Raw genomic sequence first — 13,652 nt, forward strand, 5'->3', positions numbered from 1 at the left:
GACGTTTAGGGGGTGAAAATCGCAAAAATATAAGGAATCGGCGAACTTTTGGAAACTGTAAAAACACCCCCTAAACGTCGTTTGGGACCCCATGTTGTATGGGGATTCTTTATCATCTTGATGCCTACTATCACCCTTCTGAATTTGTCGGTCGAATTCGGCAACACCCTGTATATATATATATACAAGTAGATATTAAATGAAATTTTTAAATCAGAACGTTTCATCGAATTTGAAAGGAATAGACGTTCGTATATTAGAATGATAAAAATCAAATCTATGTGGTATAAAAATATAGAGAAATCATTTAAATCTCTTAAAACATCTAAAGCAGAATGCATATAAGAGCCAATATCAAACATTTGATGAGGTTTTCAATTCTAACCATACTCAATGTCTCGAAATTATCATTTAACAGCCGAGTGACATTTTGGCATTTTTTTCCTTCCATTATTAATGTAGTATGAATTTCTATACTAAAAGAGAAATAATATCGTTTTACACCAGCAAAAGAAACCCATGAGAAATGCATTAAAAACTATTCTAAACGACAGAGGAAAAAAAAAACCCTACTGAATCGTACCAGTATACGGAATTCTTCAAAACCATTAACTACTCGGGAGCATCTTAATACGATTGACTGCGGGTATCAAGGGGGCTATGACAGACATAAAAGGGTCTTTCAGTTTTTCGTCTTGAGCGCCACGACCCCCATTAATCCGGGGAATAGGGGATAAGAGGACCGTAAAAAGAAGGACATCCATCCCTGTTTGACGTCTGTGGTGAATCGAAACCATCACCATCGTATTTTAATTGCATGGAGTCTTTAGTCCCGCAGTTCATTTTCTTAAGAAAGCAGTTAACTTTTATATTTCGAAGGATGGCACTATCGGGTTTTAGGAGGGGTTGCGCAGACAGGAAGCTCTTTTAACTGCATTTGGTGACATGATTTAAGGTGCCAGAAATGGCAGACGATGCGACGGGATGGCCATTGAAGTATGGTAAGGACATTGAAGTATGGTAAGAATATTAGTGCTGAATGTTCTGATTCTTACAATTTAAGATCTTTTTCTAATTGAGAAAAAAAAATGCATAAACCTATTTATTAATTTTTTTTAAATTAATGTTGGCTGATTTCAGCTAATTGTAAAATTGAATGCAAAATAATTGAAACTTTTAGCAACTATTAATCCCTACGAATCAACTGGTCACCTAAAGCGGCTAATAAAAAATAAAATTAACAATTCGAACAATAAATACCATGCTAGTATCTAAGGGAGGTATGCATGCTGGGTTTAGTTTAATTATATTTACGTTTCACTTCCAAGCAATATGAGATATATTTAGGAAAAAGCCTTGAGAATTCGAAACGCGGTCAATTGATTGGGTTTGTCACCACCCATTTCCAAAACTCTAAAGCAACGAACCGAATGACGTTCCATCCACGATCACATTTAGTTCATATCAGTTCCACGTATACGATTCCACATATCCGAATCTTTCATAAAATTGGATCTCACACTTACAACCATTAAGTTCCAAAACCGAGACCTTACTACTAGACCATTGCTGCCCGGCTAATAGACTTGCTAGGCTAATAAGTTATCACAAAAAATTTAGGTAAATTTTAATGTATAAACTTCAAATCTGAATGATAATGACAGTAAAAATATGAAATGTAATATATTTATCCGTGAAAATCTTTATTTTATTTTATTTATTTATTTTGCTTTTCCTCTACGCATGACAGCAGAGTTATGCATTACATCTTAAATACTCGCCGACTCCATGATATCATTATTGTTAATGTTGATTTCAAATGACATGGTTTTGACCGTTTTCGATCTATAAGAACTATTTAGCAAAAAGCAGAGGAATTCAGGGAAATTTAGGCTAATAATCCATTAATTATTTATATCTAGTTTCTAATTCAGGAATAATAATAATAACAGATTAAAATAATAATAATAAGTATTAAATGTGTATGAAGAAATATAGAGTTTAAAAGGATTAAAAAGGTAAAGACCATAAGAATTTGTGTCATAAAAACGAAATTTGTTTTATTATAAAGAAAGATTACGGCAATTCAGTGTTTCTTTCTTAACTTAACCTTTCTTGCTTACCTAAAATCTTGTAACTAAACTACTCTTTTGTAAACTACTCTACTTGTACTTGTAACTAAAATACTCTTTTTAATAAATATTAAACAAAATATGTTTTTAAAATTGTATTAAATTTCCATTCGAAAGGAATTTGAATGATATGATTAAATCATTTTTATGTCCGATAATTTAAATTTTTTTTTTAAATGAGCCACTTTTTAACAACATAATTATCTTTGAATTCATTGGGAGACATAGTTTTGTCTTCATAATTATGTATAATATATATAAAAAAAACTCATGGTTTAATCGAATTGCAGTTTGTTTGAATAATCTCTCAAGTTATCAAACATTAATATCATTAATCTTGATTAATCAATTTGAAGCTATTTGAAAGGAATTTTTATTAATTATCCTAAACCCCCTGGCGGGCACCTCGGAATGAGGATGAGATGCTTCCGGCATGGTGGTTGGATCTCGCCACCCTGGAGGGTACACTAATAGGTGGGGGATCTGACTCCTCCCATCGATGACGGAACGTACTTTCTTCGGGGAGGGTTGTACCGTGGCCGGTGACGGTCCTTAGGACTCAACCACAGTTCCCGCCAATGTTGCTATTGCGGCGGTCCGGTCATTCAGTTTTTATGGTTTAAATCCGTGTGCCTTCGTGGCGGGTCGGAGAGTTAGATGGCTGACTTATTAAGCATCCTCTTTTAATTTTATCTTAACAAACGTAATAACTTTCACAATTCTGCTGGCAAAGTGTCTTTGAATTTCAACGTACTTATCCTGTGGTAAACAAAGAAATGAGAAAAAAAAATATCGCACACTCACAAGTTAGGTATTAAGCAACACGTCAATCTTGAAAGGGTTTTATTTATAACAATCCGTATGTACACTGGGAGAATTAAAGCTCCATAGACATTTGGTGGTAGAGCAACTCCGACTTTTCCCCTACTAATCCAGCCCAACAGGCCGCGCTATTCTATACTGGCTTGCCAGTTTCTGTTTCAAACGAGGGGTGCAGGATGTAAAGAGAGGATATCCCTGATGATAAATGGTTTTATATCCTGCATACCTGCTGAAACAAAAACCAATCCGACTGGATAGAATTTGAAAAGCCGGTTGAACCGGATCAGTAATGAAAGGGCGAGTGCTACATGGCATATGCTAAATATATGTAAAATTCGGTTTAAATTTAAAAAATCAACGTTTTATTTTGTGAAAAATGCATTAATATTGTAAAATTCTCATAAGTTTATAAGTCTTCTACTGTTATTTATCTGTTAATGCGCTCACCTCAAACTCCCCTAGTAACGCCACTGCTCAAAATCAATAACAAAACACCTTTCTTTTGTCCGCACACTTACCATCTCGCTGTTGACCCACCCCCGCTTACCTTAGCAATTTCGCCACCCCTGGGCATTGGGCGTATATCTTTTAATCCCTTCTTCCGTTAACACAAATTGATTTTGTCGCCCACGGGACGCTTTCCATTTTTAGACTGTTCAACTGATAACGCCGAAGGGATTGGGCGACAAATAGAAAGAAGACGGTGGAAAGTGTTCAGTGCCGTTGTCCGGTTCTTCTATTTTTAGGCAACCCCCAGGTCTTCTTCTTCATTCCTATCTGAAGATGCAATTTGCAGGTGGGGAGAAATAAATGAGGAGTTTCGCAAGAGATAAAAGAGTGTCCGTCTCCGATCATTATTTCACAAAAACGTATTGGGCGGAGATTGTGAGAATCAAGAGTTTTGCTCAATGTTCTTTGAGGGAATGGATTCCCTAGAATTTATGTATACTTTTTTATGAAACGTCAATGATCTTGATTCACACTGTTTTCAGTGGAGTGTTATAGTTTTACTTTTGAAGTAAAAATTAATTTAAAAAGAAAATAAACTAATTATATAAAATATCAACCTGTAATGAGTAGTTTAACCCTTTAAAGGCCCATTTTTTTCTGGTCATATTATGTTAAAATATTTTTAGGCTTAAAATTAGAATAAGAAAAGGGATTCATTTAGCTTATTAGATAAATTTAATTTGATTCATTAATTAATTTGGTTCATTAATAATTAAATAACAAATCAAGACACATTATTTTGTCTGAGATAAAGAACTGAAGCATCTAAGTTTCTGACTTACTAAAAAAATGTGTCAGAACTTACGCCAACCTACATAATTTCATACAAATATTGATAAATTTGGTGGGAAGCATACTTCCCACGGCCCCAGAAAGGGTTAATTATATTTATATATCGCTTCAAAGCAGCATAAAGGCTATTTGGGAATATAATTTTCAGCTATGAGCAGAATTATCATAGAAGCTGCTAGGACACGGTATACTCTGAGACGGTATACTCTTTGCAAACTTCCACGCCACCCCTAGGAGAGGACTCTTAACTCTGAAAATGAGTTCTAAAGTGAACAAGTCTATATATATGTTGGATCCTCGATGGAATCGATCCTTTTGGCTCTGAGATCTTATCGACAGGATCTAGTGACCCCCTGTCGGTGGTACATATCCCCGAAATTGCGTAATGGGCTCGAAAATTCGTCATATACAGTGAAAAAATAATTACAGTAAGAAAATTGCAAATTGTTCATTAAGAAGTAGTAGAATATCATGTGATTCTTATTCCCAGTATTTCATTTGGAGCAATTCTAAGGTAAAATTTTGTGTGTTTACAGAGCCATCATTGTTGAAAAAAATATACAAAATATAACCAAATGGAAAAAAATATAATCTGAAATATAAAAACTAAATATAAAAGTTATATTTAGTTATTATTACTATAATTATCTCTGAAACTAAATATAAAAGTCAGTCATTTTAACTTTTTCATATGCGAAGTATACAAGGGAATACAATAAATACGAAGTATAGAAGGGATTGTAACCAACAAAAAATTCGAACTAGAGATTTTGACAGATTTCCCCATTTCGATACTCCCTTAAACCTAACTCTGAACATTTTGGAATAGTGTCTATCTGTCTATGAATACGGTAATTAGATACTGCTTTGAGTAAGATGACAGACATTTGATAGTTGGAATTATGATTGATTATTCTTTCTATCAAATTTTGAAAAAAATTCATTCATAGGAAGTTTGACTTTCGCAAGTGAACTTGAAAACTACAAAACATAAAGAGCTAGATAGATGAAATTAATATATAAGTTTAGTATCTAAAATAAATATATATTCGTATTAAATTTTGATCCAAATCTGTTAAAGAATTGTTTATTGATTTAAACTTTGACATGCCTATAAACTTAATAACTTAAAACGTTTAGTCTTAAACAAATGAAATATTATATATGATCAGCTGTAGTCAATTTTCGGGTATTATCAGCACAATATCCGCCATACAATAGATTCAATGAAAATGCCATATTCAAGCCAAAGATTTATGCTTTGCCATTGCAGTTCGTAAATGCCATCAAAGGAGTTCGCGGTCTTGACCAAAGTCTGCAATTTTATGAGAGAATGACGAAAGAAATAACACTTAAAATTATAATTTAAAAATATATTGGAAAGATTAAAGAAGACCACTACCCCTGATTCCTCCCCCCCTCCCACCAAGTTTTGAAGAATTAAGTGCGGTTCCTCACAAAAAGTATTTGAATTCTCCCGAACTCATTAAAGCTTTTTTTACTAAATTTATATATAAAAGCGTTTTTTACTCGAAATTTATACATGCAATCGCACAGTCTTTGTTACATATATTTTTTACCTGTAGGATCTTATGATCCATTTTTTTATAAATAATTTCGTGTTTTCACACATTGATGTGCCAGTTTAGTAGCCACTAGTTTTTAATATAAACGTGGAATATCTTACCGTTCAAAGGGCTGAAACTTTGGGATTCGTTGCTGAAATGGCGGTAACGATCATCAACAAATTGAGGACTGTGCACTCCCTGGAAAAAAAAATAATAAATAAAAAAATAATAAATAGACGTAGTTTTTTTTGTTTTTTTTTAGTTTGGTTACTTTGTTCATGTTTGCTTGTTTTTTCAAAAAAAGAAATATTGGTAAATATTTCATTTGAAATCAGCTGAATAAATGTTTTTCTGTGTGTATATATACACATATACATACGTACATACATACACACACACACACACACACACACACACACACACACACACACACACACACACACATATATATATATATATATATATATATTAAATAACTGTTTTTTACCAACCAATTTTAATTGTTTTCTTCATAAGACTTTCAGCTTCTAAGTAACGTTATACAAAAGTATAAATAATATTCAGAATGAAAGCAAAATCCATGCATCAGGGATTTTGAAAGATATTATATTCTATTTACAAATTCCTTGGATTAACAACTTTTACACTTTATGTGAACCCTTCTGAAACTGAAATCAAAACTGAATAAAATTAAAAGAATGCAAAAAAAAAGATTCTTCATGAATGTTTATTTTTATACAATATCTTGTGTTATTTACTGATAAGACATCGATGGCCATGCATGACTTTTTTTCAATCCTACTTGTAATTAGTTCTTAACTGTAAAGTCGGATGATTTAATAGATTAATCTCCTCAGATTTGGGGATGAGAAACTACCGGTATGATGGTTTGTTCTCGACCCTCTGGTGGGTACAGGCATGGTGCTATCCCTCTTCCCATGACTGGACATGCCTCCTATGGAAGGGATTGTGCAGTGGCCGGTGATGGCCGTTAGGACTCAATCTTAGTTCCCATCAATACTGTCAATGTGGCTTTGACCGTTTCGGATCAGTTGTCAAGGGCTAGGTAGGCAAATGCCTAGGGGCTCCATAATATTTGCTTGTCCGAAATTTTGATATATTTTTTGCAATATATCTGAGTATATAAATTTTATGCTTTCATTTAATTTACAAAAACCATACACTTGATGATGATGTCGAGTCCGCGTTACCACGGAAAGGGGGAGCAGTAGTTTCTGAGGGTAAAAACCCCTGATCATCCGAGGGCAGAAATCTGACTTCTAGCTCATATGAAGATGATTATCGCACAATCCCTTTTTACAGGGGGGCACATTCACACATCTCACAAATAGAACACAAATGAAGAACAACCATGCCCGAACCGGGATTCAACCAGATCACGGGGAAGATGCACTACCCCTATGACAGGACGCCGGAAAACCATACACTTAAACTGATATAATTAAAATCATGTTTCGTTAAATAGAACATTATTCTAATATTCCTTAATTATTTTTTTCAGGTTTTACATCTGCTGTTTAAAAATTCTTTAAAAAACATATATTGCGTTAAAATTTTGGAAATGTACAATTTTATATTTAAACAGTATTTAATTTTTTTTCAATTTAATATTGCTTTTAAATTTGAATATTTAATTTTTTTATATGTGTCATATTAAACCATATGTGGCTGAGTTATCGGCTGTACACAACAAGAATAAAATACACAAACACACACATTTCCCCCCTTTTATGTTAATCAACAAATTATATAGATTTTGATATTAATTAACAAATAATAATAACTTCAGAGACTATTTTCTATTACTTAGATAAAATCGAATTATGGATTTCAATGTAGCTTTAAAGTTATCATAATAATGTGGTAATGAAGTTGTGTTATAATATAACTTCAAATTCAAATATAGAAAATTCAAATACAAAATTTGTACTGGGACATGATGACATTGTCAATTTCAATGTGTTGAATTAAGTTTCAATGAATTTTTGTTGTCATTTTAACTTAGAAATCAAAGTCTCACAAAGTCTCTAAAAAATGATGGCCCACTTTTCGAATTCGTTTGTTACACTTTCAGAATTAAAAAAAAAAAATTCCTATAATCCAAAACATCTTTCGGTATTTTTCTTCTGAAGATTCTAATTTCAATTTTTAAAACATGGGAACTAATCCCTTAATCTTTTAAGGGAACGTTTTTGTAGAAATAATTAAGTATCGAAGAAAACTTTATTATAAAAAAATGTTTTAATCTAAATTCTTTTCGCAGCATTTTCTTTCAAAATAATAATAAAAAAAAGATGAGGAAAAATAAATGTCAATTACTGAAGGGGTATTCGAAGACAGCTTCACGTTACCAGTTATAACGGAACTTCGGTGCTATATAAATCATCCTCCCTCTGACGCGCTTTTTTTTTCGCGCATAATCGCATCTGTTGATGAATTAGCTCTAAATATGACGAATCAAAGCGTTACATGTGAAATTGTATCATTAAGAAGGAAGGGGGACGGGGAACTAAATTTATCTCGATTCTTTTTCGTTGTACTCTGCGCGTTTATCATGTCAGGCTGCGTGTTCTTCACATTTTATTCAATCCGTCACCGCCTCTGGGAAGGTTAAATTAAAATGCATTACCCTTTTAAATGTTTTACCTTTTTTTTTTCATGATCTAATTAGACGAAATCCTCCATTTCGAAAATGTATTGTCTTATTGTTTTAATTAAGAATCCATTGAATACTTCAATTGTTTGCGGATTGTGTTTAGTTTTTATATAGAATTATAATGTCTTTGAATGATTTAATTTCAGCTCATAATTTTGAGAAACAATAATTCGCTGCTCGTGAGACATACCGGCACAATGATTTAGGAGTTAAATTCTTATAATTTAACTTTAAAATATTCATTTTAAATGCCATTGAATTAGATGTTAATTTCATCAATAGTTAATTTTTAATTCATACAGCATAAGTTATATAGCGTAAACTAATCGTCTGATCTTTCTAATTATTATTGCTATTATGTTATTATCCAATTTACAAATAAAAGATTTGATATTATATACATTTAAATTTATTAATCAGTTAGATTGGTGTAACATTTGTAAATTATGTTGTGCAAGATGTAAGAATAATTTAAAATGCTCTATAAGGCTGTCTCTTGGCACGTATTAACTTCTTAGGGTACTGGTTCTCACGTGCTGTCATAAGAAAGTTTTTTTAAAGAATTTAACTAATAAAAATGAAACGAAATTTTAGCGTTTTCTCTCTGTTGAGGGAAAACATTTAAATTTGCGATAACATACTTCCGAATTCAAAAAAATAAAAAATAAATAAATAAAACACTGCGATAACATACTTCCGAATACAAAAAAATAAAAAATAAATAAATAAAACACTGCGATAACATACTTTCGAGTATAAAAAAAACATTGCGTATAAACATAAAACATAAACAACATAAAAACATTTTTATGTCAATTTTTAAAAAATTTTAATAGGTTTCCAGTAATACAAACTTTATTTTCATGCAACGTTTCCATGCATTTCAATAAGCTTTCAACATTTTTTATACAGAAGATGACTCAATACATGTGTATCCTCTATTCTCTTTTGAAATTTTTAGCAGTGTATTAAATGTAGAATCGGGTTTTCATTTTATAAATTTTAATTCAAAGAATTAATGAATTTACATTTCCAAATCATTTTAACTTTCGACACTTGTTTGTGTCTTTTGGTTTAATTTTTAATAAAATATCTCGCATTTTGATATAATTTTATGAATTTTTAATTGAAAGAGTATTATAAAAAACGCAGACGATAAAATAAATAAGGCTTTTTAAGTGATAGCATCATCCTGTTGCAATTTTTTTATTTTCCGATGCGAATTTCCTTTTTTCCGCGCCAACTGTTTGAGTAATATGTAATTAAAATTTTTAAAACAAGATTTCAAAAACTCTGAATCTTGACCTCAAATGAACTCGTATGAGCGAATTTGAAAGGGGGGAGGATTAGAAAACTTGGAAAAAGCTACTTCTCTTTCATTCTGTAATTTAAATAAATCAAAATAATTAAAAAAAGACATTTAATTAAAAATGTTTTAAATAGTTGCGTTTTCGTTAAATTATTTTTTGCCGCAATTAAACTTACTTTCTTTACTTTACTTTCATTCATGTATACTTACGTTTGCGAAAGGTTTTCTCATATAAATGGAACACTAATTTCGAATCAACTAAAAATAAGTTTCCAGGAGGTTAATTTCAAAATATATGCATCAGACATTTTGAAGCGTTTAAAAAATACAGGTACAGGTTTAATAAATTCGTCTTCCTAGAGATTATTTGCTAGATTAATCAATCAATCAGAATAAATTGTAAATATTTTAAATTGATTAATTGATTTGCTATCAGTTACTTCAAATAAATCTTATATATTAATTAATAAAAGATTGTTTCGTTGATTTTTTTAAAATTATTCAGTTAGCTGAATTCATTACATAAATTAATGAATTAATTCTTGTATTAATTTGTGACATATAATTCTTCAAATAGGATTCGATATTTTAAAAGATAAAAAAAATCAAAATTAAAAAGTTCGTGACGTTCGTTATCTTTTATTTAATTGTAAACAACTTTTTAAATGTTGACATCTAGTAAATTTGATATTTCAGATCATCAGAATAGGAAGACTCTTATAGACGTATCGTTTGATCGTATGTTAGCCGTCGTCTGGTTATATTAAATGACGATATTTGTAAATAAAATTATTTAAAATGTTCTGCCTTTAAAAATATTAAAATATTTTGTATGTTATATTAATATATGTTATATTAAAATTTATGCCTTTCCCTTTGACTTTTTCGTATATTCCCATATAGTGATGACAATTAAAACATGTGACAACGAAATGATTTGTTACGTGTAGTTACGAAAATAATAATAATGTCTACCTGTATAAAACCAAACATTTTCTAGTATGAAAATAACTAATATATCCAAAATTTCTTTTAGATTTTTTCAAATTAATGTAATGTTGAAACTACTAGAAGATTATATTTGAAAAGAATGATTTTTCAAATGATGGTTTATCATTGCTATGTTTTTATTTCCTAATTTTAATATTTTTTTTAAAAAATCATAATCGGAAGCTATTGTATTAATTAAATAAGTTGTACTACATAATAAAATTCTAAATATTACATAGTCAAGATTTCTATGTAATCTAATTTTTTTCTCTTATTCCCACAATTAGAAAAACCAAGAATACTAGTAATGATACCGAAAAAAAAAACTAATAAAAGTTTGAAAAAATTTTAGTGATTAAACTGAACAAGTTGAAAAATGACGACAAAAACATACATAATGTTTTCCTTTGTCTTGAGTAGGAATATACTGGTAAATAAATACAATATTTTCATTTAAATTGACCAGCGATGCGAGTCTTAAAAAGCACCAAAAATATCTTTTGCTATTTTGTTTATTTTAAGAGCATAAGCAATAAAATTGAATATACAAAATGTAGCATGCTCTTCACAGCTAAAGTGTTGAGATCATATAGACAGACATTTATCTTATTTAAATTGAATTGTTTATATTTGTAGTGTATGCATGTAATTTTGCGATCAACTTTTCAGTCACTTTCTGATGCTCAAAAGTTTCGAAATCTTTCTTAGTTGAATGTTGTAAATGACAAAAATGTATCGAATTTTTTTTTCTTTGTAGCTTAACTATCAATTCGTGTCATTTAATTACATTTATATTTCATATGAATAGTGCCATATGGAGATGATTTTTGGAGAAATTAACTTTTAAACTCCATAATATTTATAATAATAAATCATGAATTAAAAACTAAAGCTTAGAAATTAATTAAATGGAAAAAAATCAATTATTTAGTGCACTAGCAAATTGTTAGTTTACTAAACATGTTTGTCGTTTTTTAAAAATTACTTTTATTCAGATTATTAAATAATAAAGCTCGCATAATACTGAAACAGATAAGTGCAAGTCATAGTTCCTTTTTTTTTCGGATATATTGAGCTTTCAAATTTGGAATTTTCCGAAATCTCGCAATTGAATATATTGGCAATTGCAACAATTTCTTAAATATACTCTGTGCATGAGAAAATAAACAAATTATTATTTTTTTTTTTGATCCAAGACTCCAACCCAAAGCAAGATTTATCTACTTATCTTAGAGATGCTTCCGTTTCTGATAGCGCGTTAGTTAGGTGAGTTGATTTGTTAAGACATTTAAAGATGACTTTTTGATTTGACGGATTCCAGTGCCTTAAATCTCTCAAGGAAGCCGCCGAACGGAAACTCCACAGATAGGGCTGAATTTAGTTATCTTGAAGTCCCTGTTTATAACTTCCGTCGGTTTGCTACGTGAAACGTCGGTCTTTCCGTTTGTAGCTTTTAGATACAAAAGTCACCAGAATTGAATTCTCCTGATTTTGGGAGAAGAAAAAAATCTACTCGTAGGTCTATTATCAGAAATAAATGGAATCGAGATTACTTAAAAATAATTTAGAAATAATTACAAAAATGTGTTTATTAAGGACAAAGAAATAATTAAAATTGGAGGTTGAATTTTGATAAACAATGAGTATTTCATATTAAATAAATAATTTAGTTTTTTTGGATAGTAAACTGTTAAAATTCTAATATTTATGTTTTCAATTATTTATTTTTTAATAATAAAATAATTTAAAATACGAAAGTGAAAGTGAAGTCCCATTTGTTTTCCAACTAAGTTTATAAATAATTTGAGTGAGTAAGGAAACATATTTTTAAGTTTATTCATTCCTTGCCGTCGTCCTGGCATAGAGGTAGCGCGTCTTTCACGTGATCTGGGCGTCCCGGGTTCGAGTCTCGGTTTGAGAATGGTTGTTCTAACTGTGAGATGTGTGAATGTGTCCTCCTGTAAAAAGGGGTTGTGCAAGCGAATGAGTGATGCATAAGTAGCAAAATCGTACTCTTATCCCAAGTTGGCGCTACTATAAAGACAAGAGACGCTCCCCCTCATGCTTAAATCGCTGTCTTCGTAACAGCAGGCTTGTCCGTGGCAAGTGCAATAAGAAACAACATGCATTCCTTACTACGATTTATGAATAATTCGGCTAATACTACTTAATACATATTGAATATATCACGTATCTGTATGTTTTTTGGTCCTATCCAAAGGGGTTTATTTGTTTTCGCTATTTTTCTGGTGCTTATATATATATATATATGATGATATGGCAAATGAAATTTAGAATTTCGATACAAAAATGGCGGAAATTTTTTTTTCACGATCGTTCTCTCATAATAATTAAATTATTCCATGCTAATGAAGTTTATTAAAAAAAAAGAGCAATTTCAAATATTTAAAATTTAAATGGTTGTCCAACTTTAAAAAAAAGCAGCAACAATATACTATTTAAAGTAACGTAAACAACACTAGTTTTTAATCATCATTAAATTTTAAACGCACAAACTTGTTGCCAAATATTTATAAAACAAGGCATCGAAAATAAACAGAAAATCAAATCAAATAAATAAAACTAATAAATTAGTCTATGGAAATGCCTTGTACGATTCGTGCAATAATAATCATAGTGAAACAAAATTTAAAATACACAACCTCAGCTGATACACCCAGTTGCAGATTTAATATCTACAGTAAATATAACATGGCCTGAAAATTAAATCAATGTATCTACTAGGAACATTTGATTTTATGACGGTGTTAGAATCTCTAACGAATCCGATGTCTTTGAGTAATGAAAAATCATTCCTCAAAAGTGAAGCAATGGGGTCGTAGACTGGTGGG

General features: G+C 30.6%; 1 protein-coding gene across 1 annotated transcript in view; it reads right to left on the bottom strand.

Moving 5' to 3' along the window:
* LOC129988438 (transcription factor SUM-1-like) overlaps nucleotides 1-13,652 on the bottom strand; it is an 81,505-nt gene that overhangs the window by 26,007 nt on the left and 41,846 nt on the right. Inside the window, exon 6 of the mRNA XM_056096665.1 lies at nucleotides 5,944-6,022. Coding sequence (XP_055952640.1) covers nucleotides 5,944-6,022 — 79 coding nt within the window. The remainder of the gene's footprint in view (nucleotides 1-5,943; nucleotides 6,023-13,652) is intronic.

The sequence above is a fragment of the Argiope bruennichi genome, chromosome 10, assembly GCF_947563725.1.
Source record: "Argiope bruennichi chromosome 10, qqArgBrue1.1, whole genome shotgun sequence".
Classification (NCBI taxonomy): domain Eukaryota; kingdom Metazoa; phylum Arthropoda; class Arachnida; order Araneae; family Araneidae; genus Argiope; species Argiope bruennichi.